Consider the following 27044-nt stretch of genomic DNA (forward strand, 5'->3'; position numbering starts at 1 on the left):
AATGAGTAGGCTGGGCGCGGTGGCTCACACCTGTAATCCCAGCACTTTGGGAGGCTGAGGCGGGCGGATCACGAGGTCAGGAGATCAAGACCATCCTGGCTAACATGGTGAAACCCTGTCTCTAGCCAGGCGCGGTGGCTCACGCTTGTAATCCCAGCACTTTGGGAGGCCGAAGCGGGCAGATCACGAGGTCAGGAGACCGAGACCACGGTGAAACCCTGTCTCTACTAAAAATACAAAAAAATTGGCTGGGCGTGGTGGCGGGCGCCTGTAGTCCCAGCTACTCGGAGAGGCTGAGGCAGGAGAATGGCGTGAACCCGGGAGGCGGAGCTTGCAGTGAGCCGAGATTGCGCCACTGCACTCCAGCCTGGGTGACAGAGCGAGACTCCATCACAAAAAAAAAAAAAAAAAAAGAAAAGAAACCCTCTCTCTACTAAAAATAAGGCGGGCACCTGTAGTCCCAGCTACTCGAGAGAATGGCGTGAACCTGGGAGGCGGAGCTTGCAGTGAGCCGAGATCGCGCCACTGCACTCCAGCCTGGGTGACAGAGCGAAACTCTGTCTCAAAAAAAAAAAAGGAAATGAGTAACAGGACAGCATGTGCGCAGCCATGCCCATGAGGAGGGCGGGCCCAGCTGTGGCCGTCAGTGGCCGTAGCTTTGACTTTTTATTTGTACTTATTGGAGTATGTAAATCTTTTACAATGAACATGTCATTTTTATAGTCTTGTAGTTTTTAGAATAATTGTTTTTTCTTTTTCTTTTTTTTTTTGGAGACGGAGTTTCACTCTTGTTGCCCAGGCTGGAGTACAGTGGCGTGATCTCGGCTCACCGCAACCTTCACCTCCCAGGTTCAAGCGATTCTCCTGCCTCAGTCTTCCAAGTATCTGGGATTACAGGCATGCACCACACGCCCAGCTAATTTTATATTGTTAGTAGAGGCTGGGTTTCTCCATGTTGGTCAGGCTGGTCTTGAACTCCCAACCTCAGGTGATCCGCCCGCCTTGGCCTCCCAAAGTGCTGGGATTACAGGTGTGAGCCACCATGCCTGGCCCTAGGATAAGTTTTATAATCAGAAAAAGCAAACTTTTTCTACAATGTAATTTGGACCACTGTGTGACATTCCTTGGCATGGTTTTAGCACGCTCATTTTGACCCAGCCCTCTGCTTGTGGGCATTACAGTTTTCAGCGTTCAGCTCTTCTAAACAGCACACCTACAGCAAGGTCCTTCCTTCGAATCTGAAATGTTTCCTCAGGATACATTCTTAGAAATGGCCTTGCTCATGTAAAAGTGTGCAGATTTTTTTTTTTTTTTTTTTGAGACGGAGTCTCGTTCTGTTGCCAAGTTGGAGTGCAGTGGCGATCTTGGCTCACTGCAACCTCCGACTCCCAGGTTCAAGCGATTCTCCTGCCTCAGCCTCCTGAGTAGCTGGGATTACAGGCGCCCGCCACCACGCTCGGCTAATTTTTGTATTTTTAGTAGAGACGGAGTTTCACCGTGTTGGCCAGGATGGTCTCGATCTCCTGACCTTGTGATCTGCCCGCCTCGGCCTCCCAAAGTGCTGGGATTACAGGCGTGAGCCACCGTGCCCGGCCAGATTTTTTTTTTTAAACAGGGTTTCACTCTAGTGCCCAGGCTGGAGTGCAATGGCCTAGTCAAGGCTCACTGCAGCCTCGACCTCCTGTGCTCAAGCAATCCTCCTTCTGCAGTCTCCTGAGTAGGTGGGACTACAGTCATGAGCCACCATTCCCAGCTAATTTTTAAATTCTTTGTCAAGACAGCATATTACTATGTTGCCCAGGCTGGTCTCAAACTCCTGGGATCAAATGATCCTCCCACCTTAGCCTCCCAAAGTGCTGGGATTACAGATGTGAGCACCCTGCCTGGCCGATATGCTGATTTTGAAGAGGCTTTTCATACCTGCCACATTCCAGAGAAGTTGTGCCCAGGTGTATCCTCCCCAGCAGAAAAGATGGTGTCTGCCTCCCATGCCCTCACCCACAATGGGTGTAGTCATTCTGAGCCAAAGGGAACTTGTCTGGGCTGGTGTTTGAACACAATGAGATTGGAAATTTTTTTTTTTTTTTGAGACAGTCTAGCTCTGTCACCCAGACTGGAGTGCAATGGCATGATCTCGGCTCACTGCAGCCTCCGCCTCCTGGGTTCAAGTGATACTCCCTGCCTCAGCCTCGCAAGTAGCTGGGATTGCAGGCGCCCACCACTATGCCCGACTGATTTTTGTACTTTTAGTAGAGACGGGGTTTCGCCATGTTGGCCAGGCTGGTCTCGAACTCCTGACCTCAGGTGATCCGCCCGCCTTGGCCTCCCGAAGTGCGAGGATTACAGGCATGAGCCACTGCGCCCGGCCGATTGCAAATTTTTATGTGCTTGATCATATTTAGATTTCCTTCATGAATTACTGATGATTTCTTTTGCTCATTTTTCTTCTGTTGCTTGACTTTTTAAAATTAACAACTTGGCCAGGTGAGATGGCTGTAATCCCAACACTTTGGGAGGCCGAGGCAGGCAGATTGCTTGAGTCCAGGAGTCCAAGAGCAGCCTGCACAACATAGCAAGACCCCATCTCTATTTAAAAGATGAGCAGGGCATGATGGCTCATGCCTGAAGTCCCAGCTAGTTGGGAGGCTGAGATGGGAGGATCACCTGAGCCCAGAGGGTTAAGGCTTCAGTGAGTTATGATCACAACACTGCAGTCCAGCCTGGGTGACAGAGTGAGACCCTGCCGCAAAAAAAAAAAAAAAAAAAAAATGTATTAACGTCTTGGCCAGGCACAGTGGCTCACACCTGTAATCTCAGTACTTTGGGAGACAGAGGCAGGAGGCTCACCTGAGCCCAGGAGTTTGAGACCAGCCTGGGCAATCGGGTCTTGCTCAAGACGGGTCTCTACACAAACTAAAAAAACATTAGCCATGGCTCACACCTGTAGTCCCAGCTACTGGGGATGCTGAAGTGGGAGGATCACTTGGGCTTAGGAGGTAAGGCTGCAGTGAGCCATGATTGTAACACTGCACTCCAGCCTGAGCAACACAGCCTGTCTCAAAAAAAAAAAAAAGCCACAAAGGCGGGACATGGTGGCTCACACCTGTAATCCCAGCACTTTGGGAGGCCAAGGCAGGTAGATCACGAGGTCAGGAGTTTGAGACTAGCCTGGCCAATATGGTGAAACCCCGTCTCTACCAAAAATACAAAAATTAGCGAGGCATAGTGGCCCACGCATGTAATCCCAGCACTTTGGGAGGCCAAGGTGGGTGGATCATAAGGTCAAGAGATCGAGACCACCCTGGCCAGCATGGTGAAACCCTGTCTCTACTAAAAATACAAAAATTAGCGTGCGTGGTGGCGTGCACCTGTAGTCCCAGCTACTCGGGAGTCTGAGGCAGGAGAATCACTTGAACCTGGAAGGCGGAGGTTACAGTGAGCCAAGATTGTGCCATTGCACTGCAGCCTGGGCGACAGAGCAAGATTCCGTCTCAAAACAAAAGGCCGGGTGCAGTGGCTCACGCCCGTAATCCCAGCACTTTGGGAGGCCGAGGCGGGCGAACCACAAGGTCAGGAGTTCGAGACCATCCTGGCTAACATGGTGAAACCCCGTCTCTACTAAAAATATAAAAAATTAGCCAGGCCTGCGGGCGCCTGTAGTCCCAGCTACTCGGGAGGCTGAAGCAGGAGAATGGCGTCAACCCGGGAGGCGGAGCTTGCAGTGAGCCGAGATTGCGCCATTGCACTCCAGCCTGGGCGACAGAGCGAGACTCCGTCTCAAAAAAACACAAAAACTAACATCTTACAGCAATATGATACTTTTGTTGTAATTAATGACCCGGTATTGCTGTTAGCCAAAGTGCCTACCTTAGTCACGTTTCCATAGTGTTTTCCAGACGTCCCTCTATGCCAGGATCCCACCAGGACCCCACACTGCATTTAGTTGTCGAGTCTCCCCAGGCTTCTCTTGGCTATGAAGGACCCTCCTTGTTTGTGATGACCTTAGGTTGGCAGTGTTAGGGAGTGCTGCCCAGGGTATACCGTAGCATGCTGAGGGGGGCTGAGGCTCGGATGAGGGGAGCTCAGTCTGACCAGGCTCTGGAAGGAGCTGTAGCGCTGGAGCCAGAACCTGGCTTCCTGGGCCTGAGCCCCCTCACACAATGGCAGCGCCTCTGCTCAGTGTGCCCTCCCATTCCCTCGCAGGCAAGGGGATCAGGCGAGTGAAGCCGAAGCGCACCACGTCTTTCTTCAGCCGGCAGCTGTCCTTGGGCCAGGGGAGCTACACCGTGGTGCAGTCTGGCGACAGCCTGGAGCAGGGCTGAGGACGCTGCACCCGGCAGGAGAAGGGCAACTGGGGGCCCTGGCTCGGCACTGTCCTCCTGAGGGGCAGGGGCCGGCTGCAACAGTCTCATGGGTCACCACATAGGGAGGGCTGCATCAGCAGATTTCTCAGACCACGGAGAAGTGACTTCTGGGCCCGGGGCCATGCCCGGGCTGTGCAAAGCTGACCAGGGCCTCCCGCAGGGCCCCTCTGCAGCCTGCCCTCCCTTCCCCCACTTCCCCTGGACGCTGGGCCCTGCTGCTATCTCAGGACCATCGGATCAAGCTGCAGCTGCCCCCCTCACTTGGAAACATGCCTTTGTGCCCACCTCAAGGTGGGCAGTGTCCCCTGTTCTGAAGTGTCCAGTGGCAGCTCCAGTGGCAGAGGACCAAGGATTGAATTTTGGTACCTGAAGGTCCAATGTGTGCCTTTGGCCTCTTCCCTGGACGTGGGTGACCAGTCCCCGCCTTCCTCCTGCTAGTGCTCCACCCCCTGGACTTGGATGACCAGTTTCCCGCCTTCCTCCTGCTGGTGTTCCACCCCCCAATGCCAGGCTGGGCCACCACTCTGAGGAGGATGGGAGGGACCTCCCTGGATTGAACCGGGACAGAAACACAGTGAGGGCCCCCACCACACCTCCCTGGTTGATTCAGGAATGGAGGGAGCCAGGCAGGGTCCTACCTGGGGTCCTGTGCCCCTTGGTCTGGTCTCCTTTGCAGGCACAAGACACCAGAAAGAGCATGCCTTTCTGGTAGCCTTTGGTGATGTCACTGCTGGGAGGTGGCTGTCCTGTGGACCACCTGGCCTCCAGACCCACACTCACAGTCTGTGAAAAACTCCTGAAAAATCCCCTGGTGGGCACTCCCTGGAGCCCAAGCAGCTCCCCTAGGGGACTGACTGGACCTGCCCTCTCCTCCCCGTGTCTGGGTCTTCAGGTTTTAGTTTGGTCTTTGTTCATCTGAGTTGTGCCAGGGCAACGCCAGGAAATGCCCTGGGTAACCTCTGCTGCGCGTTCCTTCCCAGGCGGCACCATGGATTCCTCTGGGGGCTGGTGCATGCCCGGAAAAGCCTGGGCCACACGGGACAGTCTCTTCTTTCTCGAGGACACTTGGAAAGGTGACTGATGTGGGTGCTTGGCTTCTCTGGTCCCAGTTTGCCCTCCGGGGAGCAGGGGCTCTGTCTTGTCCAGATGAGCTGAGCCCCTGAGAGGAGGGCTTTCCCAGCCCTGGGACCCTCCGAGGTGGGTGTGCGGGTCTCACAGGTGCTTCCTGGGACTTCCTGTGGCAGCACAGGGCTTGGCTTTGTCTTCTGTTCCCGGTGGAAAACCGTGGGAGAGGAAGCTGGGGCCTCTATCCAAGTATCAAAGCCCGTTCACTCTCCTCCCTTTGGTAGCTTGTGGATGTGCCAGGCGTTTTGAGGTGGCTTGCCTTCTGGCAGCATGGACTTTATTTGTTAATAGGCAGAAAGAAGAGGCCTGGAAGGGCCTCCACTCTTTTGGAATGTCCTGGCCACAGGGTCATGTCAGCTGCCAGTTCTTGTCTCCCATCCCGGAGTTGCTGGGTCTCACCGAGCTGCCCGCCCGCCTGTTCTGGTGGCTCCAGCGCAGGTTGTCCCTGCTGCTTTGATTCCAGGGGATTTTATGTTTTTTTATTTTTTTATTTTTTTTTGAGACGGAGTCTTGCTTGTCGCCCAGGCAGGAGTGCAGTGGCGCATTTTGGCTCACTGCAACCTCTGCCTCAAGTGATTCTCCTGCCTCAGCCTCCTGAGTAGCTGGGATTACAGGTGCGTGCCACCATGCCCTGCTGATTTTTGTATTTTTAGTAGAGATGGTTTCACCATGTTGGTCAGGCTGGTCTTGAACTCCTGACCTCATGATCCACCCGCCTCAACCTCCCAAAGTGTTGGGATTATAGGCGTGAGCCACCGCCCCCAGCTGATTCCAGGTGAATTCTTCTCTGATGGGCGGACAAGGGTTGTGTCCGTGTGATGGGTTGGAGTGTGTGTGTCTGAGTACACAGATGATGTGTTTTCCCTTCAGCTTCTTAGGTTTTCTGAGCATCCATTGTGCCTTAACATTTTCTGCTTGTCCTTTGGGACAAAGCAGTATTTTACTCATTCTTTGAATGTTCTCATTCTTTTGTATCATGTGACTTATTAATAAAATCAGTTTCTAACAAACTCTGGGGCGGCTCATGATATGAAATAATGAGGGTGTGTCCGTGACAGTCCAGGAGTTGATTACAGGCTGCATATTTGGTTTTCATGAAACGTGCGTCGAGGTGTGCAGCCCTCAGGCCGGCCAGGTTGATGCCCACGGAGCACCCGAGTGAAGCTGTCTCATCTTGGCGGCTTGTAGTACTCCCAGCCCCAGGTTGCCCAGGAGGGGATCTGGGGTTCCTGTGGGGACCAAGGTGGGTAACTGCAGATGCTCATGCCCTTCCTGAGGGCACCTCATGCTCCAGGCCTGGCAGGAGGCTGTTTGTTTCCCACAGATCCTGCTGTCAACACCTACCTGGGAGGGAAGGGACAGTAGCAGACCCCCTGGAGGACTCTGAGCCCTGCGGCAGCCACCCAGGACCTGGGCCTGCAGGATGAGTGCCACTGGGGGATTGGGGTTCACAATGCTTCCAGAGATGGGAGGAGTAAGCCACCTGTCCCTGTGGCAGCGTAGTCCTGGGAACAGGGCCGTCTCCTTGGGTGTCCATGACAGTGAGTGGCACCTTGTCCTCTGTGTGATCGTCTTTGCCTGGCAAGGCAGCACAATGCCCTGACCATGGGCACCTGTGACCTTTCGTGGGAATAACAGTACCCAGGCCAGGCACAGTGGCTTGCTACTGTAATCCCAGCACTTTGGGAGGCCAAGGTGGGAGGGTCATTTGAGCCTAGCCTGGGCAACATGGCGAAACCCCATCACTACAAAAAAAAAAATTAGCCAGGCATGGTGGCACAAGCCTGTCGTGCCCAGCTGCTTGGGAAGCTGAGACTAGAGGATCGCCTGGGCCCAGGAGGTCGAGGATACAGTGAGCTGTGTTCACACCACTGTGCACGCCAGCCTGGGCAACAGAACAAGACCCTGTCTCCAAAAAAAAAAAAAAAACCCCAAAAAACAACTCACTTCGGCCAGGTGCAGTAGCTCACGCCTGTAAACCTAGCACTTTGGGAGGCCAAGGCGGGCGGATAACCTGAGGTCGGGAGTTTGAGACCAGCCTGACCAACCTGGAGAAGCCCTGTCTCTACTAAAAATACAATATTAGCCAGTCATGGTGGTGCATGCCTGTAATCCCAGCTACTCGGGAGGTTGAGGCAAGAGAATCGCTTGAACCCGGGAGGCGGAGATTGCAGTGAGCCGAGATAGCGCCATTGCACTCCAGCCTGGGTGACAGAGCAAAATTCTGTCTCAAAAAAAAAAAGCAAACTGATTGTTTCACAGTTCTGGGGGCTACAAGTCCAAAATCCAGGTTTCAGCTCAGCAGGGCTGTGCTCCCTCTGCAACCCATAGGGGAGTCCTTCCTTGCCTGCTCCTAGCTTCGGGTGCCTTGCTGGCCATTCAGGCATTCACTGGCTTGTGGCTGCACAGCCAGTCTCTGCCTGTGTGGTGACCTGGCATCTTCCTTAGTGTCTGTGTCTTCACATGGCTGTGTTCTTACAAGGACACCAGTCAGATTAGACTAGGGGCCCACCCTACTCCACCATGACCTCATCTTAACCAATAACACCTGCAATGATCCTATTCCCACATCATGTCACATTCTGACGCACTGAGGGTTAGGACTTTGACATATCCTTTTGGGGGAACACGATTTAACCCTTACCGCCACCCTACAGATGATTGTCTTGGACTTCTTTGGGGTTCTTTAATGCAGCAAAGGCTGTTATTTTCCAATCCTAGCTACACTTGGGTTGCACGGGGCAGCAGGAATGACTTCCCCCCCTGCCAGCCTGGCACACACAGCCTGGCTCAGCCAGCACCTGGATCCAGAGGCCCGAAGACCTGAAGAGGCTCTGCCCAGACTGCCCCTGAGGACAGTGCAGTGCGACAAGGGCTTCACAGTCCCCAGTCCCCAGACGCTCCCTAACTCTTCAGAATGCAGGTAGCAGAGGTGACCAGAACAGTCAACACATGCAATCCTACTGTCCCTTCTGAGGCTGGGGTTTCCAGGTCATTCTCCACTTACAGCAGCAGCTGGGGCATTCCTGGGGACTTCCCAACCCAGGGCTAGCTGGACACAGGAGGCTCCAGCCACAACCAAAGCCCAGCGAGAGGCTTGCGCAGACCCACAGTTGAGGCTTCATGTGGCCAGCCCCCAGCCAAGTGGCAGTGCATGGAGAGACCCACAGGAGGCCAGAGGTGCTGCTGGGACTCAGAAAAGCCACAGCGACCAAGGCGACACAGGACGCTGTCATGCTCAGTCTGAAAAAACAAAGGTGCAAGGGGCATAGATAAAGCTGGGAAGGAGAGGGCTGGGGTGGATGTGCCAGGGGCCTCTGACACTTGTCAGGGAGCAGGAGTTCCAACTGCTCCCTGCACACAGGGTTGCAGGATCAGCAACTGAGTTACCCATGGAGACATCAGCTCAGAGTCCAGGCAGCTTTTCAGACGACACCGGGGATAAGAACATAAAGACCAGGAAAATGGGTCACTTTGCACACACATGATGCCCCAACAGATGTGCAGGCCACCACCCAACACAAGACAAAGACAAACAGACAATAGACTGGGAGGGGGAGCGGTGATCAAAGAAGGGTTCCTGGAGGAGGGGGCCTGACAGGCTCAGTAGGATACAGGTAAATGTAGCAAAGTGAGAGGGCATGGAATGGAGCAGGGACAGTCAACCAAAGCCTGTGACTTTGAGCCTAAGGGACACTGACAGTCCTGACCCAAAGGAGGTGCAGGCCTCGGGACAGATTCTCATCGCTCATTCTTCTCCCTTGTGCAGAGGACTTTTAGAGCTACCTGGCATTTTCTCCTTGTCGAAATCCACCCCACATTTCAAAGAAAGTAGGCAGACTACCCAACTTCACCCAGAACGGGGGTGCAGGACTGCGCCTGGGTCTGAGGACTTCAGTTGTTTTTTTGTTTGTTTGTTTGTTTTTTGAGACGAAGTCTTGCTCTGTCACCCAGGCTGGAGTGCAGTGGCGCGATCTCGGCTCACTGCAAGCTCCGCCTCCCGGGTTCACGCCATTCTCCTGCCTCAGCCTCTCCAAGTAGCTGGGACTACAGGCGCCTGCCACCACGCCCGGCTAATTTTTGTATTTTTAGTAGAGACGGGGTTTCACCGTGGTCTCGATCTCCTGACCTCGTGATCTGCCTGCCTCGGCCTCCCAAAGTGCTGGGATTACAAGCGTGAGCCACCGCGCCCGGCCAGGACTTCAGTTTTAAGCAGCAAGTCCAATGCCGTGTGGTGGCCCCGCTCCTCTCGCCCCCATTGGGCGGACAGCGTGGGTGGGGCGGAGCCTACTCCTATCTGCAGGTTGCTGGTTCGGCTGCGGCCAGCAGGGGGCAGCTGAGCCCACCCTTTCCTCGTGCAGGGCTGCAGGGACAGTGAACAGCACCGCCCGCCCAGGCAACCTGGAACCAGGGTCGTGCCCCACGACAGAATCTGGGGGTCTTGGGTCTGGCGCTGCGGGCTCACCCCCTCTCAGAGTGGGAGTCCTGGCTCCTGACTGCCCTTTCTTCCTGCCACTGGGCCCATCATGGGGGTCCCCAACTTTCAAGAACACAGGGTAAGGGCTTTGTTTCCCTGGTGGTGGTGGGCGGGGGGGCATTCCTCAGCTTCGTGATGGGTCCTGAGTTTTCCAAAGATCAGGATCCATGTCCTGGAAACAGATTCTGCTGTAGATGTGTGCTTTTCTGTGAAATGACAACTTAGTAAAAATATTTAAACTGGGGCTATTTGGAGACATCTAAGAGGTGGGGTGAGCACAACCTGGCACTAGTCGCCTCCCTCCTGAGGCAGTTGACTGTCTGGCCTCTGCCCCTGGGCCCTTCCTCCTTCCCAGCTGCCCTGAGCCCTCTTCCAGCACCTCCTGTCCCCACCTCACACACTAAGTCCTCCTGCTATTTTTAACTATTTGACATAATTTGCAAAAGAGAGAATAATTATAGTCCCAGCTCTTCCCAAGGACTTCTTTGTCTGGTGCCCATCTGACCTTGGCACTTTGTTGTGGAGGTGGCAGTGACCCTGACAAGTTCTCCCAGCCAGCGAGAGCACAGGCCTCCCATACAGCATTGTCAAGGTCAGCAGCCTCCCAGGCAGGGGGGTTCTACTCCCCACAGAAGCCCTGGCACTGCGGCCAACTTGCTCACAGAGGGCACTCAGTCAGACCAAGGTGGGCTGCGGCAGAAAAGGCTCCAGAGATTCAAGGACACTCACAACTGGTGCTGTGATAGGGCCACCGGGACAAGCACAGTGCAGGCCATTCCCGTCAGCAGGGACCCAAGAGGAAGTGGTAGGCTCTGGCAGTGGGGGCTGCTGGCGGTCCTGAAGAGAGAGGGCTTTGCAAACCTAGGGGTGGAGGTAGTGGGATGTCAGCACCGGGGCTCCCTGCTCAGAGGAGCTGGCGCCAGGATTCCCAGTGGGTGGGCTTGGGGAGGAGGCTGGAAAGGTTGGCACAGGCGAAAGCGTGGGGCCTAGGAAAGCTGGGCTTGCTTATTTGGCCAAGGGGGGTGGGGAGGGTTGGAGGAGGTCTAAGAGCCGCTGGAGGTGCAGGGCAGCCTGGGGAGGCACAGCTATGGGGCCCAGCCACGCATTCCACAGGCCTTCCCTCTGCGGGAACAGGAGTGAGGACACAGGCACTCAGCGTGGCAGGGTGGGAACAGGAAGGTCTCGTGAGGGCTGTGACAGGATGGAGCTACAGGAGACAGAGGTAGCAGTGAGCTGGTGAAGAGGCAGAAGGAGGCAATGAGGACAGGATGTTCTGGGGTGCCAGCTCAGGCAAGGCTCCAAGGAGTGGGTGTGTGCTCAGGAGGACTGGGGACCAGGGCCTGGGGTAAGGGGCAGGTGCCCAGGCACTCTAGCATGGCAGGGAACAGGGGACAGTCCCAGGAGATCCGGATGCAGGGTGCTGACACCGCAAAGTTCTTTCCTGTAAAGCACAGCCCGAGGCCTGGGGCTTGGCCCTGGGCAGAGGAAGCCCCCCTTAGATCTGCCTTGGCAGTAGTGAGGAAAGGGCGCGCACAGACCCCACACAACCCGAGGTGACAGGGGTCAAATGCAAGAGTGAGAAGCCCCCTCCTGAGGGTCCCTCCCCTGCCTCACCTTCCTGGTGGGCGGCCTGCTTTCCAGCACAGGTGGTGGACCAGCCCACATTAGGTCAAAGTGTTAAAAATAGCGGGAGGGCTCAGTATGTGTTGGGGGGATGGGAGGTGCTAAGGGAGGGCCCAGGACAGTTGGGAAGGAGGAAGGGCCCGAGGGGCTGAGGCTGGGACCATCGGCTCCTGTAGGTGCAGCAGCCCCGAGGCATGCTCACCTCACCTCACCTCAGCTTTGTAAACCAGGGCCGTGGGAGTCCCCCCTCCCTCTGATGCCCTCTCCCTCACATGCCTCTGCCAACGTGTGGCTGAGAGTGCGCCCCAGTTCCCCTTGGCCACCCCAGGCAGTCCCAGTCCACTGAGAGCAGCCGCTGCCCTTCTTCCCTCTCCTGCCTCCTGACCTGGGAACCCACAGAGCTGGGCCTGTCATCACATTTGTGGGGCCGCAGCTGACCTGGGAACTCCCTTCCTCAGTCAGTCCACAAATATTTACCCAGAGCCTCACGGTGCTCAGTGACCTTTACAAAACATAAAGTGCAGAGTCACGTGCCAGGGCACAGCGATCCCGAGCAAAACAGATCGAAACCCCTCCCTGGAGGAGATCAAGTTGGGGGCGGCACTTTTGAGCCGTGGTCAGGAGGCTGGCTGAGTGGTGACCTTGGGGCAGACGCCTGAAGGAGCAGTGGGAGTGGACTAGGCAGCAATTGGGTGAAAAGTGTTCCAGGAAAAACTACATTGTCAGAATCAAGAGATGTTAGGACTGAGAGGAGCCTCAAAATGGGGGAAGCAAGGCTGGGAGTGGTGGCCTGCCCTGGTCACATGAGAAGTGGGGGCAAAGCAGGCCGGAGCCTCATAGGAAGAGGCCGGTTAGAGCTGGGGGTGGGGCCCAGCTTGTGTTTCCTGCACTGGCTGCAAGGCATGAAAGGCGGGCTCCCGGCCAGCACATAGTGACAGTGCAGTTTCCAGACCCAGGCCCTGAGCTGAGGGGCCTCAGGGCTCAGAAAGGGCCTAGGCCTCAGATCTCTGGTGAGCGGGGAGCCCAAAATGGCCCTGGAGGCCACAACTCCAGAACTGGACCCGCGGAGGATGGAGGGCTGGGGCCTTGCACATTCTCAAGCAGTAGTAGCAACACTGTCATTGTCCTGCCTTTGGTATAATCCTGAAGCACCACCCTTTCTTACCCGGCTCCTGCTCCCCTTTTCCAGGGGCTCCTGTGGGAAATCCCGGGTACTTCCTGGGACTGGTCTGTCTATATGTTTGGAAATCACAGAGTTGACCTGGCTTCAGAACAAGATGTGGGGGGGCCAGGCACCCGGGAGACCAGTGACCCTGACTGGCAATAAGCCGCAAGAAAGGGCTTGGAGACGGGCCAGGCACGGTGGCTACCCTTGTAATCCCAGCAATTTGGGAGGTCGAGGCAGGTGGATCACTTGAGGCCAGGAGTTTGAGACCAGCCTGGCCAATGTGGTGAAACCCTGTCTCTACTAAAAATACAAAAAAAAAAAAAAAAAAAAATTAGCTAGCATGGTGGTGTAAGCCTGTAGTCCCAGCTACTCGGGAGGCTGAGGCAGGAAAATCGCTTGAACCCAGGAGGTGGAGGGTGCAGTGAGCCGAGATCACACCACTGCACTCCAGCCTGGGCAACAGAGTGAGACTCCATCAAAAAAAAAAGAAAGAAAGGGCTTGGAGACAGGGCCCTAACCCTGGAATCCGCATGTTGCCAAAGCAGCCCCTTCCTGTTCCTCTGTCTGCCTGGGAAGAAGCAGGCGGTGGCCACCCACCCGGGCAGGGCGGGACCTTCACCACCCAGCCCCACCCCGGAATCCAAAGGCCTCTGTTTGCTGCTGTTTTCTGGAACAATTTGTTTTGATCTAGAGAAATCTGCTGATACCGGCCTTCCTGCTCTCGCCCTCCAGCAGGGCAGAGGTATTTTTAGACTTATTTGTAGAGGAAGAGAGCAGAATCCAGGCCCAATGTGTACCCTCCTTACTGTGGGCACAGCTTTGGCCCCTTAAGGCAGGACAGAGATATCCGTGTGGTTGTCTACCCTCAGCTCATCTCTCCATAAATACATTCCTTTCCCGAAAAAAAACGAGCTGTGTGGAACTTGGAGGCCAGCAAAGCTTCTACATAAGGACCCTCTGAAACAGTGCCCTTTTGTCCTTGAAAACCCAGGGTGGCAAGGGCAGCTCCAGACACAAGGGCACAAAGGAGCCTTGGTTCCCTTTGTGACAGGGAAGCCTATGCTTTACAAAATCCTATGCTTTGTATGTCAATAATTCTCACTACTTAAAAAAAAAAAAAAATATATATATATATATATATTAGAAGGGGTCTCACTCTTTTGGCCAGCCTGGAGTGCAGTGGCACAATCATAGCTCACTGCAGCCTCAAACTCCTAGGCTCAAGGGATCCTGCTGCCTCAGTCTCCCCAGTAGCTGAGACTACAGGCAGTCATGTGCACCTGGCTTTTTTTTTTTTTTTCATTTTTTGTAGAGACAGGGTCTCGCTGTGTTTCCCAGGCTGGTCTCGAACTCCTGGCCTCTAGGCAATCCTCCCACCTTGGCCTTCAAAAGCGATTGGATCCCACTCTTTTCTGAAAACTAAAATCTACCATAGTTTGTTTCTGAGATTTGGGAATGATGTGTGTGAATTAGAGAGATTTTGAGACCTGAGATAGAGAAAAGCAAGCTAAGACATCAACTGGAGCCTGGAAACAGCACTACAGTGGGGACGACCCACCTCTCAGATGCCTGGTGAGATAAAGAAAGGGCTGGCTGACTCCACTGCCCAGTACTGTGAAGCAGCAGCAAAGAGTCACTCCACTGGTTTCATAAGCTGCCCAGCTTTCTGGAACATTTTGACAGACAATTCCGTCTTTCCACACGGCTCTTTCAGGCCAAATCACCCCACCCCAACACACCCCTGGAGATATAGTCAGGACGAGACTGATGGGGCAGATCCTGGAGGAGGCCGCACTGCCGGAATCTTCCCCTGGCAGAGAAACAGGGCTAAGCAGCCGCCAGGGAGCAAGCCTGGACTTGCCACATCACCACCTTCTATGCTGAAGGTCAGATGACGCACAGTCACCAGTTTTCCGAGAAGCACAGGGAGGGGTGCATGTCAGGCCCAGCCCTGCCTGCTGATGCCACCTCACAGACGCAGACGAAATGTCTTCACCAGCTTCCTCCCGGTTGCCAAGGGGGCCTGTTTTTAAGGGGTTGTTTTGTACGGGGTGTGGGTGTTAACCAGGGAGAGGTTCCTGGCAGGAGTTCCTGTCAGATGCCATTTTCCATTCTGGTTACTTGAACCGGGGTCCTTTTTCTATCCTCTACCTCAGGGGCCAGAGCTTTCTCATCACCCTGCACCCCCTAGCAAGGGAGGTGCCCGCTACACGGTCCAAAGTCCTCTCCAGACATTCGGGCCCTGCCCGCCTTGGTGGAGGGCTCAGGAGTTCACCAGGTTTGCTTCCAGAAGAGCCAGGCTGGGGGTGCCTGCTTGCAAATGCAGCAAATAAAAATAATAACAAATAAAAATCACCTCTCTCCCCACCCCCACCCAAATGTAAAACGAGCCGACAGCCTGTCCCTCGGCTATGGCAGATACTGCTTTCCGCACAATTTCTTGGTTTTACATTATTTTGCAACGGCCTTTTCCCACTTAATCCATCCTGAACACACTTCTTGAATGTTCTACCCCGGCAGAGATGCGCGCGTTCTCAGGAAACACGTCCCCTCGCCAGGCCCCTGGGAAGAGTCAAAACCACGATGCCTGCCCCTGAAGCGCCCGCGCGGCTCCACGGGGCTCCATGTTGTCACCCACTAGCTCCTGAACGCTATCAGCCCGCAGCAGGGTTTCCTGGCCAGAGAAACCGCCTGTTGGAGTGCGGGGCGTTCCACGTCCCCTCGCAGGACCCCGCTGGGCTTCTGGGCCGCCCCGCCCCCAACCGGCGCCCGGGCGCCGACGTCATCGGCCGAGCCCGACTCGGAACCACCGCCCGAGAGTCACGCGAGCCTCCAGGCGGGACGCGCCCTCTGCAGAGATCCCTCCGCCGCCGCCTGGAATTTTCCAGATGTCCTACCGGCCCTTTTTTCGGGCCTCGGCGGGGCGTGGTGACCTCAGGCGACCCCGGCGGCTCCCGTCGCCCACTCAGGAGGGCGCACCCGCCCGCCTCGCCCCCAGCCCCTGTCTCGGGGAAGCGCGTCTCCCGCCCTACCCCGACAACACCCAGGAAGAAAAGGCGTCTTCTTCCTCATGGCATCCGCCTCCCAAATGTCACTTTGAGCGCTGTCCGCGATCCCAAAAAGCACTGTTAAGGAGAAACAGGGATAAGCTGGGGTCCTTGCGTGGGGGCCGCCTGGGAGACCATGCACCGCTCGGGTCGTCCTCCCCGGGCAGGGTCGGGGAGGGACTATTTTTCCGGTGGCCGTGGAGGAATCGTGCCGTTGAGCAATAACCCCGGTGACGCGGCGGAGGGCTATAAAAGCAAAAGTTGTGGCCGGTCCAGTAGGAGTTAGCGACAGGGAGGGATACTCGCCTGGGTGTAGCTGTGGGGGAGGAAGTGGCCAGTTCAGGGCCTCAGGGGACAGACGGGAGAGATGACTAAGTTAGATGAGACTAGGGGGCTGGGGGTGCGAGAAGGAAGCTTGGCAAGGAGACTAGGTCTAGGGGGACCACAGTGGGGCAGGCTGCGTGGAAAATGCCCGCAGGAGCCCCCAGGGAAGACAGCCACGCTCCAGGCCAGGCTGTCACTACTGCCTGCTGGAGGGGGAACTTGACCTTTGGGAGGGCGCCGCTTTTGCATGGCTGAGCGAGCGCGGGTGCGCTGATCTGTGTGGAAGGAGGAAGGCAGGGAGAGTCAGGAGGAATGGGCCGCTGCGGCCCTGGAAATGATCAGGAAGGCAGGCAGTGGGTGCAGAGCTGCAGGAGGGCCGGGAGGGCCGAGCTTCAACTTGTCCATGCCAGCAGCCCCTTTTTTTCCAGACCAAGGGCTGTGAACCCGACTGGGGATGAGGCCTGGTCTTGTGGAACTGAACTTAGCTCGACGGGGCTGACCGCTCTTGCCCAGGGTGGTATGTAATTTTCGCTCGGCCTGGGACAGGGCCCAGGCCGGGCGCAGCCTGGTGGAGCGTCAAGGTCTGGGTGCGAAGCCAGGCCCCTGGGCGGAGGTGAGGGGTGGTCTGAGGAGTGATGTGGGGTTAAGGCGCCATCCTCACCGGTGACTGGTCCGGCGCCTAGCATGTCTGACAGGCGGGGACTGCGAGGCACGCTGCTCGGGTGTTGGGGACAACATTGACCAAAGCTTTATTTTCCAGGTGGCAGTGCTCCTTTTGGACTTTTCTCTAGGGTTGGCGCTAAACTCTCCTGTGAGCTCACTCCACCCCTCCTCTTCCTCCCTTTAACTTATCCATTCACTTAAAACATTACCTGGTCATCTGGTAAGCCCGGGACAGTAGCCGAGTGGCTGTTGGAGTCGGTATTGTTGGTAATTGTGGAGGAAGAGAGGCCTTCCCGCTGAGGCTGGGGTGGGGCGGATCGGTGTTGCTTGCCTGCAGAGAGGGTGGGGAGTGAATGTGCACCCTTGAGTGGGCCTGCAGCCATCCAGCTGAAAGTTATAAAAATGCCTCATGGACCGTGGTCTGTTACTATAGTGTTCCTCATGGCGAGCAGATGGAACCGGGAGACATGGAGCCCCTGGCCAGTGTGAGTCCTAGCAGTGCAGGAGGGGAGACCCTGGAAGAGAGAGCCTGCCTCAATTGATGCCTGCAGATTGAATTTCCAGAGGCTTAGGAGGAGGAAGTTCTCCAATGTTCTGTTTCCAGGCCTTGCTCAGGAAGCCCTGTATTCAAGAGGCTACCATTTAAAGTTTTCAGATGAGCTTATGGGGGGCAATCTTAAAAAGTCCACAGCAGATGCATCCGGCTCGAGGGGCCCTCAGCTTTGAATAAAAGCTTGTTCCAGAGTCCATGAATGCCAGCAGGCACCCCTCCTTTCCTGGGGTAAAAGTTTTCAGATGCTGCATCTTCTAAATTGAGCCTCCGGTCATACTAGTTTTGTGCTTGGAACCTTGCTTCAAGAAGATCCCTAAGCTGTAGAACATTTTAACGTTGATGCCACAACGCAGATTGATGCCTTGTAGATGGAGCTTGCAGATGGAGCCCCGTGACCTCTCACCTACCCACCTGTTTGCCTGCCTTCCTGTGCGTTGCTCGGAGAAGTTCTTAGCCTGATGAAATAACTTGGGGTGTTGGAAAGATGTTTAATTTTAAATGCCGTAGACTGGGGATATATTAGAGGAAGCAGATTGTCAAATTAAGGGTGTCATTGTGTTGTGCTAAACTCTGGGAGGGTAGAAGTTGGTTATTCCTAAATCTGTGTGTGAGAAATGGCAGGTCTAGTTTGGGCGTTGTGATTGCATTGCAGATTACTAAGAAGGGAATGGTGGGTATACCGGTAGTGCTCTTTTGTTCTTGCTTCGTTTTTTTAAACTTGAACTTCGTTAGATTTCATAATACTTTTTTGGCATTCTAATAAGAGGACCCTGAGGTGGGAGTTGTGGGGGACGGGGAGAAGGGGACAGCTTGGCACTGGTACTGGGAGGGTACTTGGCACTTCACTGAGGGTGAAGAAGGGGAGAGGGTTGGTTAGATATATAGTGTGGGTGGTGGGGGTGGTAGGAAATGCATGTTGAAGGGAATTCTCTGGGGCTTTGGGGAATTTAGTGCAGTGGGTGAGCCAAGAAAATACTAATTAATGATAGTAAGTTGTTAGTGTTGGTTAAGTTGTTGCTTGGAAGTGAGAAGTTGCTTAGAAACTTTCCAAAGTGCTTAGAACTTTAAGTGCAAACAAAGAAACAAAAATTGTTTTGCTTTGCTACGAGGTGGGGAAGACTGAAAAAGTGTAACTGAAAACAGATGACACAGAGTCACCAGTTTTCCGAGAATCAAAGGGAGGGGTGTGTGATGCCATCTCACAGGCAGGGGAAATGTCTTTACCAGCTTCCTCCCGGTGGCCAAGGCAGCCTGTTTCAGAGGGTTGTTTTGTTTGGGGTGTGGGTGTTACCAAGTGAATTAGTCACTTGAAGGATGGGTGTCAGACTTGCATACGCAGCAGATCAGCATCCTTCGCTGCCCCTTGGCAACTTAGGTGGTTGATTTGAAACTGAAGGTGTGATTTTTCAGGAGCTGGAAGTCTTAGAAAAGCCTTGTAAATGCCTACGTTGTGGGCTTTTAACATATTTAAGGGACCGCTTAAGACGAGATTAGATGGGCTCTTCTGGATTTGTTACTCATTTGTCACAGATATCTTGTGATTGAAAATCATGAGCTAAGTGAAATTGCAGTGAATTTCAAGGGAATTTAGTATGTAAATTGTGCCTTAGAAACACATCTGTTGTCTTTTCTGTGTTTGGTCGATGCTAATAATGGCAAAATTTTTGCCTGTCTAATATCTTCAAATCGTAGTCTTTGTAACAAGAACCAAATAACCTTTTGTGGTCACCGTAAAATTAATATTTGGTAGCAGACAAAATCCATGTACCTTTGCTAAGGTTAGAATGAATGATTTATTGTATTTTAAATTTGAATGTGCTTTTTAAATGATCCAAGACTAGAGGGAAAGCTATCACCTAAAATCAGTTTGGAAAACAAGAGCTAAAAGGGAAGGGGATGGGGATCGTGGGGAGAGAGTGGGCGAGGTGCCTTTACTACATGTGTGATGTGAAAATCCTACTTGGTTCTGAGCTGCATCTATTCAATTGGTAAAGTAATACCAATGGCTTTTTATCATTTCCTTCTTCCCTTTAAATTTCACTTGAAATTTTAAAAATCATGGTTATTTTTATCCTTGGGATCTTTGTCTTCTGGGTTCCATTTTTTAAATGTTTAAAAATATGTTGACATGGTAGTTCAATTCTTAACCAATGACTTGGGGATGATGCAAACAATTACTGTTGTTGGGATTTAGAGTGTATTAGTCATGCATGTATGGGGAAATAGTCTCGGGTATGCTGTTGTGAAATTGAAACTGTAAAAGTAGATGGTTGAAAAAAGTACTGGTATGTTGCTCTGTATGCTAAGAACTAATTCTGTTACGTCATGTACATAATTACTAATCACTTTTCTTCCCCTTTACAGCACAAATAAAGGTTTGAGTTCTAAACTTATTAGAATTGTTGTATTGCTATGTTACATTTCTCGACCCCTATCACATTGCCTTCATAACGACGTTGGATGTATCTTCATATTGTAGATTTAGGTCTAGATTTGCTAGCTCCAAGTAATTAAGGCCAGGTACGACAGCATGGTAACCACAGACAGAACTGGTATTATCCCAAGTGGTCTGCAGACTGCTGGGTGGGGATGGGATCTGCTCTCTGTTGGGAGTTGGTAATCATTTGTTTGAAATGTGATGAAACCACTCAAGCCATTGAAGGTGGGCGTGTAGGTGGGGAGTACTTTGCCATATTTTAAAACTACCTGGTTAGAGTTCTAAATGGTACTTTTGTTTGGTTAGGGGAAAGCCTGAATAAAAACAGAAATGGACGCATAATATGTATATTCCGTAGTCTTTGGGAGGCTGGAATGTGCCTGGGATTTGGGTCTAAGTATATGTGTAATTCTTATCTCACTAAAGAATTTGGCTTGTTTTTTTCCTTTTGGTGAGTGACTAAAACGTCTGGGCTTCCTTGTGTGCGTGCTACACTTAGCAAGCAGAGGCTGTGCAAAGGTGTGAGCAGAAGCACATGGAATCTGGAGGATACATCTTGGCTTGCAAACTGCCTCTGTGTCCTGGGTGGGACTGTTCTGTCCTTGCACTGCTGTTCTGTGTTACCTCTTGGGGTCTAAGGTTTTGCTTACAGGAGACAAACTTTGGATGTAGAATGGAAACCACTGCCAGCCTCTGTGCTGAGAAGGAAGGTGCTTGTTTCAAAGGGAGCAGCAAGGGAGGCTTGTTCTACTCACCTGGGCCTGTTTGCCTGAGAAGGGGAGATAAGGGCTGAACTGGGACTAGCCAGGGGGACCGACACAAATGGTGGGGGATCATGACCTGAAGGATTCTTTCCTTCCCATGAGCTGCGGGACTGGTTGCCGTCCTTACAACTGTGTCTTGTTTGCCTGTGCCGTTGTATCTTGGTGACCCCTCCACATGTATGCTACTGACAAACGGGTGGAGTGCTGGGAAGAAGTCACTGAGCCGCCCACCTAGTAAACCTTCTGTCTGTGCTCATGGCACCGCCAAGATGGGGCACTGCTGTGTGCAGGGTCCAGGGCCCTCTTCCTGCTTGCCACTCCTTTCCCTGGATGCCCCTGAAACAATCCAGGCCTCCTTTCCTATCTTACCCCTTTGCTTTGCTTTTTACCCCAGCATGTCTATAACCACTTTGTCTTCTTTTCAGAACTTCTTGTTTTTTTATGATTATTACAAAACTCTTGCTTCCACCCTGGAAGATAACAGCTATAGATGCCTCTATGTAAATGGTGCTGTCTCCAGCAACTGGCATGCTGAAGAATGATTGATTCACAGGGTATAAATGTTGGGGATTGGAAGTGGGGATGAAATAGCACTTGTTGATATAGGAGCAGAGAGGTGAGGCCGACTGCTGAAGACAGCTCGCCACCCTCCTTGCCTCCACTCCAATCCAGGGGCCAGGGCCACATTCGTTGCCTTCCATTTATCCTCAGATCAGGTGAGATCGACAGGAGGTGTTGATGGCAGTGCCAGCAATTAGTGCTAATCCGTTTGCATCCTTATGCATAGATCTGAATTCAGACTTGGTGAATTTCCAGAGGTGTGGGTAATATAATGGAATTCAGTGAGTGGGCATGGCCGATCTTGTGCAAATTAAAAGTTATGGGGCATAAGAATAGCGAAAGTTGAACTTGAAGTTCTTTTAAAAAGGAAAGTACCCTGAGAGCCAGTATTGGTTGAGGCTCCTCAGTATGCCCAGGTTGGCAGCACTGAGAACTGCAGGAACGGCCTGTGTTACAAGAAGATTGACTCAGCTGCCCTTGGTGCATCTTATTGACTATGACTGCTAAGAGATTGCAAGGACCCTTAATACCAGGGCTAACCTCTCCATGTGCAGTGAGGCCTCTGGGGGAAGTGTTATTCTCTGGCTTTGTGTGGTACTCATTATGGTACAGTGCTGGCATGAAATGAAGACATGCCCAAATAGGCTTACAGATATTTATGATATGTTTTAAATGTTCATATTTAACAAAAACATACTGATGCTGTTTGGAAATGGCAACAGGAAGACAGCAAAATGAATACAAACATTACGAAAAGATGAGCAGGTACATGTTCCAAGGCAGGTGGCTGTGACCTTCCTTTGAGTGAGGGCATCCCCTCCAGCACCTTTCAGCCTGCTAGTTAGGACGACCCGCCGCCAACCTCCAGGACCCCCCGCCCTGCACTGCCTTTCCTCTTTTAAATAATTCTTCATTGCCTGGCGTGGTGGCTCACGCTTGTAATCCCAGCACTTTGGGAGGCCGAGGCGGGCGGATCACGAGGTCAGGAGATCGAGACCATGGTGAAACCCCGTCTCTACTAAAAATACAAAAAATTAGCCGGGCGTGGTGGCGGGCGCCTGTGGTCCCAGCTACTCGGAGAGGCTGAGGCAGGAGAATGGCGTGAACCCGGGAGGCGGAGCTTGCAGTGAGCCGAGATTGCGCCATTGCACTCCAGCCTGGGCGACAGAGCAAGACTGCGTCTCAAAAAATAATAATAATAATAATAATTCTTCATTCAGTTCTAATATGTAAAAAAAAAAGTCTACTGTAAAGTTTGCAAATAAGGAAATTTTTTTTAAAGTCCTCAGTAATCTTACCAGTAACAATTGTTATGGGCACATTTGCTTTTGGAGTATTTCTTTTGTATGCATGGGATAAGTACATTTTTAAACAAAAATGAGATTATGCCATAAATTCTATTTTGTGACTTTATAGTGAACACCTTTATTTAATGATGACAGGATGTTCCCTTGCATGGCTGTATCAATTTAAACAATCTTGTTTCAATGGACATATAGGGTATTTTCTAGTTTTTTTTTCCTCTTAGAAAATAATACTTGTGATGACTTTCCTTGTAGCTCAGACTTTTTCACGTCTGTTGTTATCTCTTTGGGAATGCTAAATACATACATTTCGAGAAGGAAATGACTGTTAAACTCTTAAGACTTCAGGTTCATATTGCTAAACTGCCCACTAGGGAGGGATTTTTTCAATTAGTGTTCTCACTAGTGAGGCAAACCTGATGCCTTCCCCTCTTCCTCAGAACGGGCTTTATCACATTAAAAACCTTTGCTCCTCCGACGATCGAGTCTGCTTTCCCTGTAGGTGTGAGCATTGCTTTGTCTGCTGGCGACTGAACATCTCTACCGTGTGTTGATTGGCCATTTGTGGTGTGTGTGTGTGTGTGTGTGTGTGTGTATGATTTTCTAATTCCTAATTAGTCATTTTTCTATTGGTTGTTTTGCAAAAGCTATTTACATCTTAAGGATATTAATAATCCTTTGTTATGTTTGATGCAAATATTTTTTTCCAGTTTATAGGTTGCCTTTTAATTTTGTGTTTCAGGTAGATAAAAGTTACATGATTTTCTTAGGTTAGTTTATCACTGTGGTTTCTGAACTTGTTATGTATAGATCTTTTCCACCCCAAGAGTACATAAATATTAATCCATACTTTCTTGTGGAACTTGTATGGTTTCGTTTTTTACATTTAAACGTTATTCCCCGTGGTGTATGTTGTGGAGTCTGTGTGTTTGTGTGAGGAGGGGCATGGTGCTCTCAGAGCCCACCTCCTGTGGCCAGAGAGCCCTGTCCTGTGAGGGTTGTTGTCACAGTGGCAGGGTTCACTGCAGAAGACCTGGAGGGCAGGCTGATGTTTCCTGAATGGGCCCCTGGTTGTTGCTCGTCCCTGACTCTCCATTTCCCCATCTGAGTGGGTTTGGACCTAATAGGGCACTGGAGCTGGTTCGAATCCTGACTGGACTACTTGGCAGCTTTATGTCTGGGAGCAAGTTACCTAACCTCCCCAAGCCTGTGTCTATGAAATGCGGGTAAATGAATGTAGATGTTTGGCAGCAGCTACTCCTTGTTGAGCTCTCACAGTGAACTCTCCTGCCTCTGCCCTCCTTCCCCGCCTCCCCTGGTGCCTAGCCTCAGGTCTAGCCACTTCCTCCTGGGCCCCTCTCCCTGTTCTGCGGCTGGCTGGCTGCCTGCCTGGCGCTGGACCTTTCATGCAACAGGAATCAGTGTGTATATTCTGGTCTGGTTTGTTTCTACACTTAATTTTGTTTCCAGTAGTATTTCCCTGTACCGGCAGTTCACAAACACATTTGAAGAGGCTTTTTCTCAGGATTCTTAATCTTCCCAAAGGAAGTCCCATGAATGGGTTTCTAGAAGTCTGCAAATGCTCTGAAATTGTATTTTTCTGTGGAAAGCATAACTTTCATCTGCTTGTTCATGCTCAAAAAAGATCACGAACGAATGATTGCATGATTTTATGCCATTGTGCTTATACTGAGGGATATTTAGCCCATCTCTTGCGTTGTTAAACTGTTTTGACTATTTTAAATCGTGCAGCTGTGAGCATCTCTGTAAATTTAGTGTACATGCGTATCCCCTGGAGTGGCACTGCCTCGGCAGTGAGCACTTATGGTTTTATAACTCTCTTCACAGACTCAAATGACTCCAGAAAGCTACACTTCCTGTTGTGAGTATATTATACCCATTTCCCTACATAGCCACTAACATCAGGTTTTTACAATTTTATTTACTTCTTGCTACTTTAAGAAATTTTTGTGGTGAAATATATATGTTTACTATCTGAATCATTTTTAAGTATACGTTCAGTAGTGTTAAGTATGTCGCCATTGTTGTACAACCAATCTCCAGAACTTTTTCATCTTGCAAAACTGAAACTCTGTACCCATTAAATAACATTAAACATTCCATTCCCTCCAGCCTCAGCAACCCCATTCTTTCTACTTTCTGTTTCTGTGAGTTTGACTATTCCAAGCACTTCATATCAGTTAAATCATGAAGTATTTGTCTGTTTGTCACTGGCTTATTTCTCTGAGCACAGTGTCCTCAAGATGCGTCTATGTCGTAGCATGTGTCAGAATTTCCTTCCTTTTTAAAAGAGCTGAATAATATTTTGTATCATTCTTTTTATCCATTCATCCATTAGTGGACACTTGGTTTGCTTTTGGCTATTGTAAATAATGGTGCTATGTGCAAATATCTATATTATTGTATTTGCAAGTATAATGCTGTAATGTACACACATCTTTTTCAGATCCTACCTTCAGTTCTTTTGAGTATATAGCCAGAAGTGGTATTAATAAATCTTACGGTATTTCTATTTTTAATTTATTGAGGAACCACTGTATGTTTTTCATAGCAACTGCACCATTTTACATTCTCAACAAGAGTGCACAAGGGTTCCGAGGTTCCCACATCCTCCCCAACAGTTGTTATTTTCTGCTTTTTTTAGATCGCAGCCATCATGGTGGGTGTGAGGTGACATTTCATTGTGGTTTTGATTTGCATTTCCCTAATGATAAGTGATGCTGAGCATCTTTTCATATGCTTACTGGTCATTTGTATGTCGTCTTTGGAAAAACGTCTATTCAAGTCCTTTGACTATTTTAAAAATTGGGTTATTAGAGTTATTATTGTTGTTGACTTGTAGGAGTTTCTTTCTATATTCTGGATATTAATCCCCTATCAGATATGTGATTTGCAAATATGTTCTCTTATTCCATAAGGTTACTTTTTCACTTTGTTGATTGTATTCTTTGATGTACAGAAGTTTTTAGTTTTGAAATAGTCTAATTTATCTGTTTTCACTTTTGTGGTCTGTGCTTTTGGTGTCATATCCAAGAAATCTTTGCCAAATCCAACGTTATAAGGTATTTTTAAGGTATTTTAGTTGTCTTAGTCTATATTTCTGCTACTCACCTTTCTTTATCCACTCATCAGTTGATGGGCATGTAGGCTGGTTCTATATCTTTGCAATTCTGAATTGTGCTGTGATCAGGTGTCTTTTTGGTATAATGATTTATTCTCCTTTGGGTAGATACCCAGTAGTGGGATTGCTGGATCAAATGGTTTTTATAATTTTCTATTTTACCACAGTTTCTATCTGCATTTTTCCCCTTTGACCACTAACCATGTGAAATTCTCATATTGACCTTTATAATGATCATGAACTCTTAGTATCATTAGGAAGGCCACATTTGCCACTTATGATTGTAAACCTTATCCTCCATTTTTCCTGTTATTGTTGGTGCAAAAAGCATCTATTATACCAGGACTTTAAAAATCAGTCCAATAAGTCTTTGATAAGTCTAATAATAATGACTGATAAGGCCGGGCGCGGTGGCTCACGCCTGTAATCCCAGCACTTTGGGAGCTGAGGCGGGCGGATCACAAGGTCGGGAGATCGAGACCATCCTGGCTAACACAGTGAAACCCCGTCTCTACTAAAAATACAAAAAATTAGCCGGGCGAGGTGGCGGGCGCCTGTAGTCCCAGCTACTCGGGAGGCTGAGGCAGGAGAATGGCGTGAACCCCAGGGGGCGAAGCCTGCAGTGAGCCGAGATCACGCCACTGCACTCCAGCCTTGGGGATAGCAAGACTCCATCTCAAAAAATAAAAAAAAATAAAAATAAAAATAACTGATAAGTTTATTGAATTTGCTTCTGATTACTTTTTCTTTAGTAGCTAAACATGTATGTACTCCTATGGTTACAATGAACACTCCTCTCCATTTAAATTAATTATTTACACTGATGAAATAGCAAAATTTTAATGACTAAATACTGTCTTGATTTTTTTGTTCCAGGTCTGTCAATATTAACTTCTTATAATTTTCTTTTTTTTCTGTGTGTGTGTGTGTGTGTATTTTTTTTTATTTCAATGGCTTTTGGAGTACAAATGGCTTTTGGTCATATAGATGAATTCTACAGTAGTGAAGTCTGAGATTTTACTGCACCGGTCACCCAAGTAGTGTACATTGTACCCAATATGTGGTTTTTTATACCTCGCCCCCTTCTTACCCTCCCCACTTTGAGTCTCTAGTGTCCATTATGTCACTCCGTATACCTTTTTGTACCCATAAGTTAGCTGTCACTTATAAGTGAGAACACACAGTATTTGGTTTTCCATTCCTGAGGTGCTTCACTTAGAATAATATCCTCCAGCTCCATCCAAATTGCTGCAAAAAAAAAAAAAAAAAAACCATTATTTTGTTCTTTTTTATTGCTAAGTCATATTCCATGGTGTAGAGATACCACATTTTATTTATCCACTCACTGGTTGATGGGTTGGTTCCATATCTTTGCAATTGTGAATTGTGCTGCCATCAAGTGTCTTTCTGGTATAATGACTTCTTTTCCTTTGGGTAGATACCCAGGAGTGGGATGGCTGGATCAAATGGTTCTTAATATTTTCTATCTGGA

General features: G+C 50.6%; 1 protein-coding gene across 2 annotated transcripts in view; it reads left to right on the forward strand.

Moving 5' to 3' along the window:
• Positions 1 to 6499, forward strand: part of FRMD8 (FERM domain containing 8) — a 28101-nt gene extending 21602 nt beyond the window's left edge. For both annotated transcript variants that reach the window (XM_030811191.1, XM_030811192.1), the window contains one exon: positions 4204 to 6499. In XM_030811191.1, the coding sequence (XP_030667051.1) occupies positions 4204 to 4322 (119 nt within the window). In that variant the 3' untranslated portion in view covers positions 4323 to 6499. The remainder of the gene's footprint in view (positions 1 to 4203) is intronic.
• Positions 6500 to 27044: the final 20545 nt, after the last annotated feature.

The sequence above is a fragment of the Nomascus leucogenys genome, chromosome 4 (assembly GCF_006542625.1).
Source record: "Nomascus leucogenys isolate Asia chromosome 4, Asia_NLE_v1, whole genome shotgun sequence".
In the NCBI taxonomy this organism is placed as follows: domain Eukaryota; kingdom Metazoa; phylum Chordata; class Mammalia; order Primates; family Hylobatidae; genus Nomascus; species Nomascus leucogenys.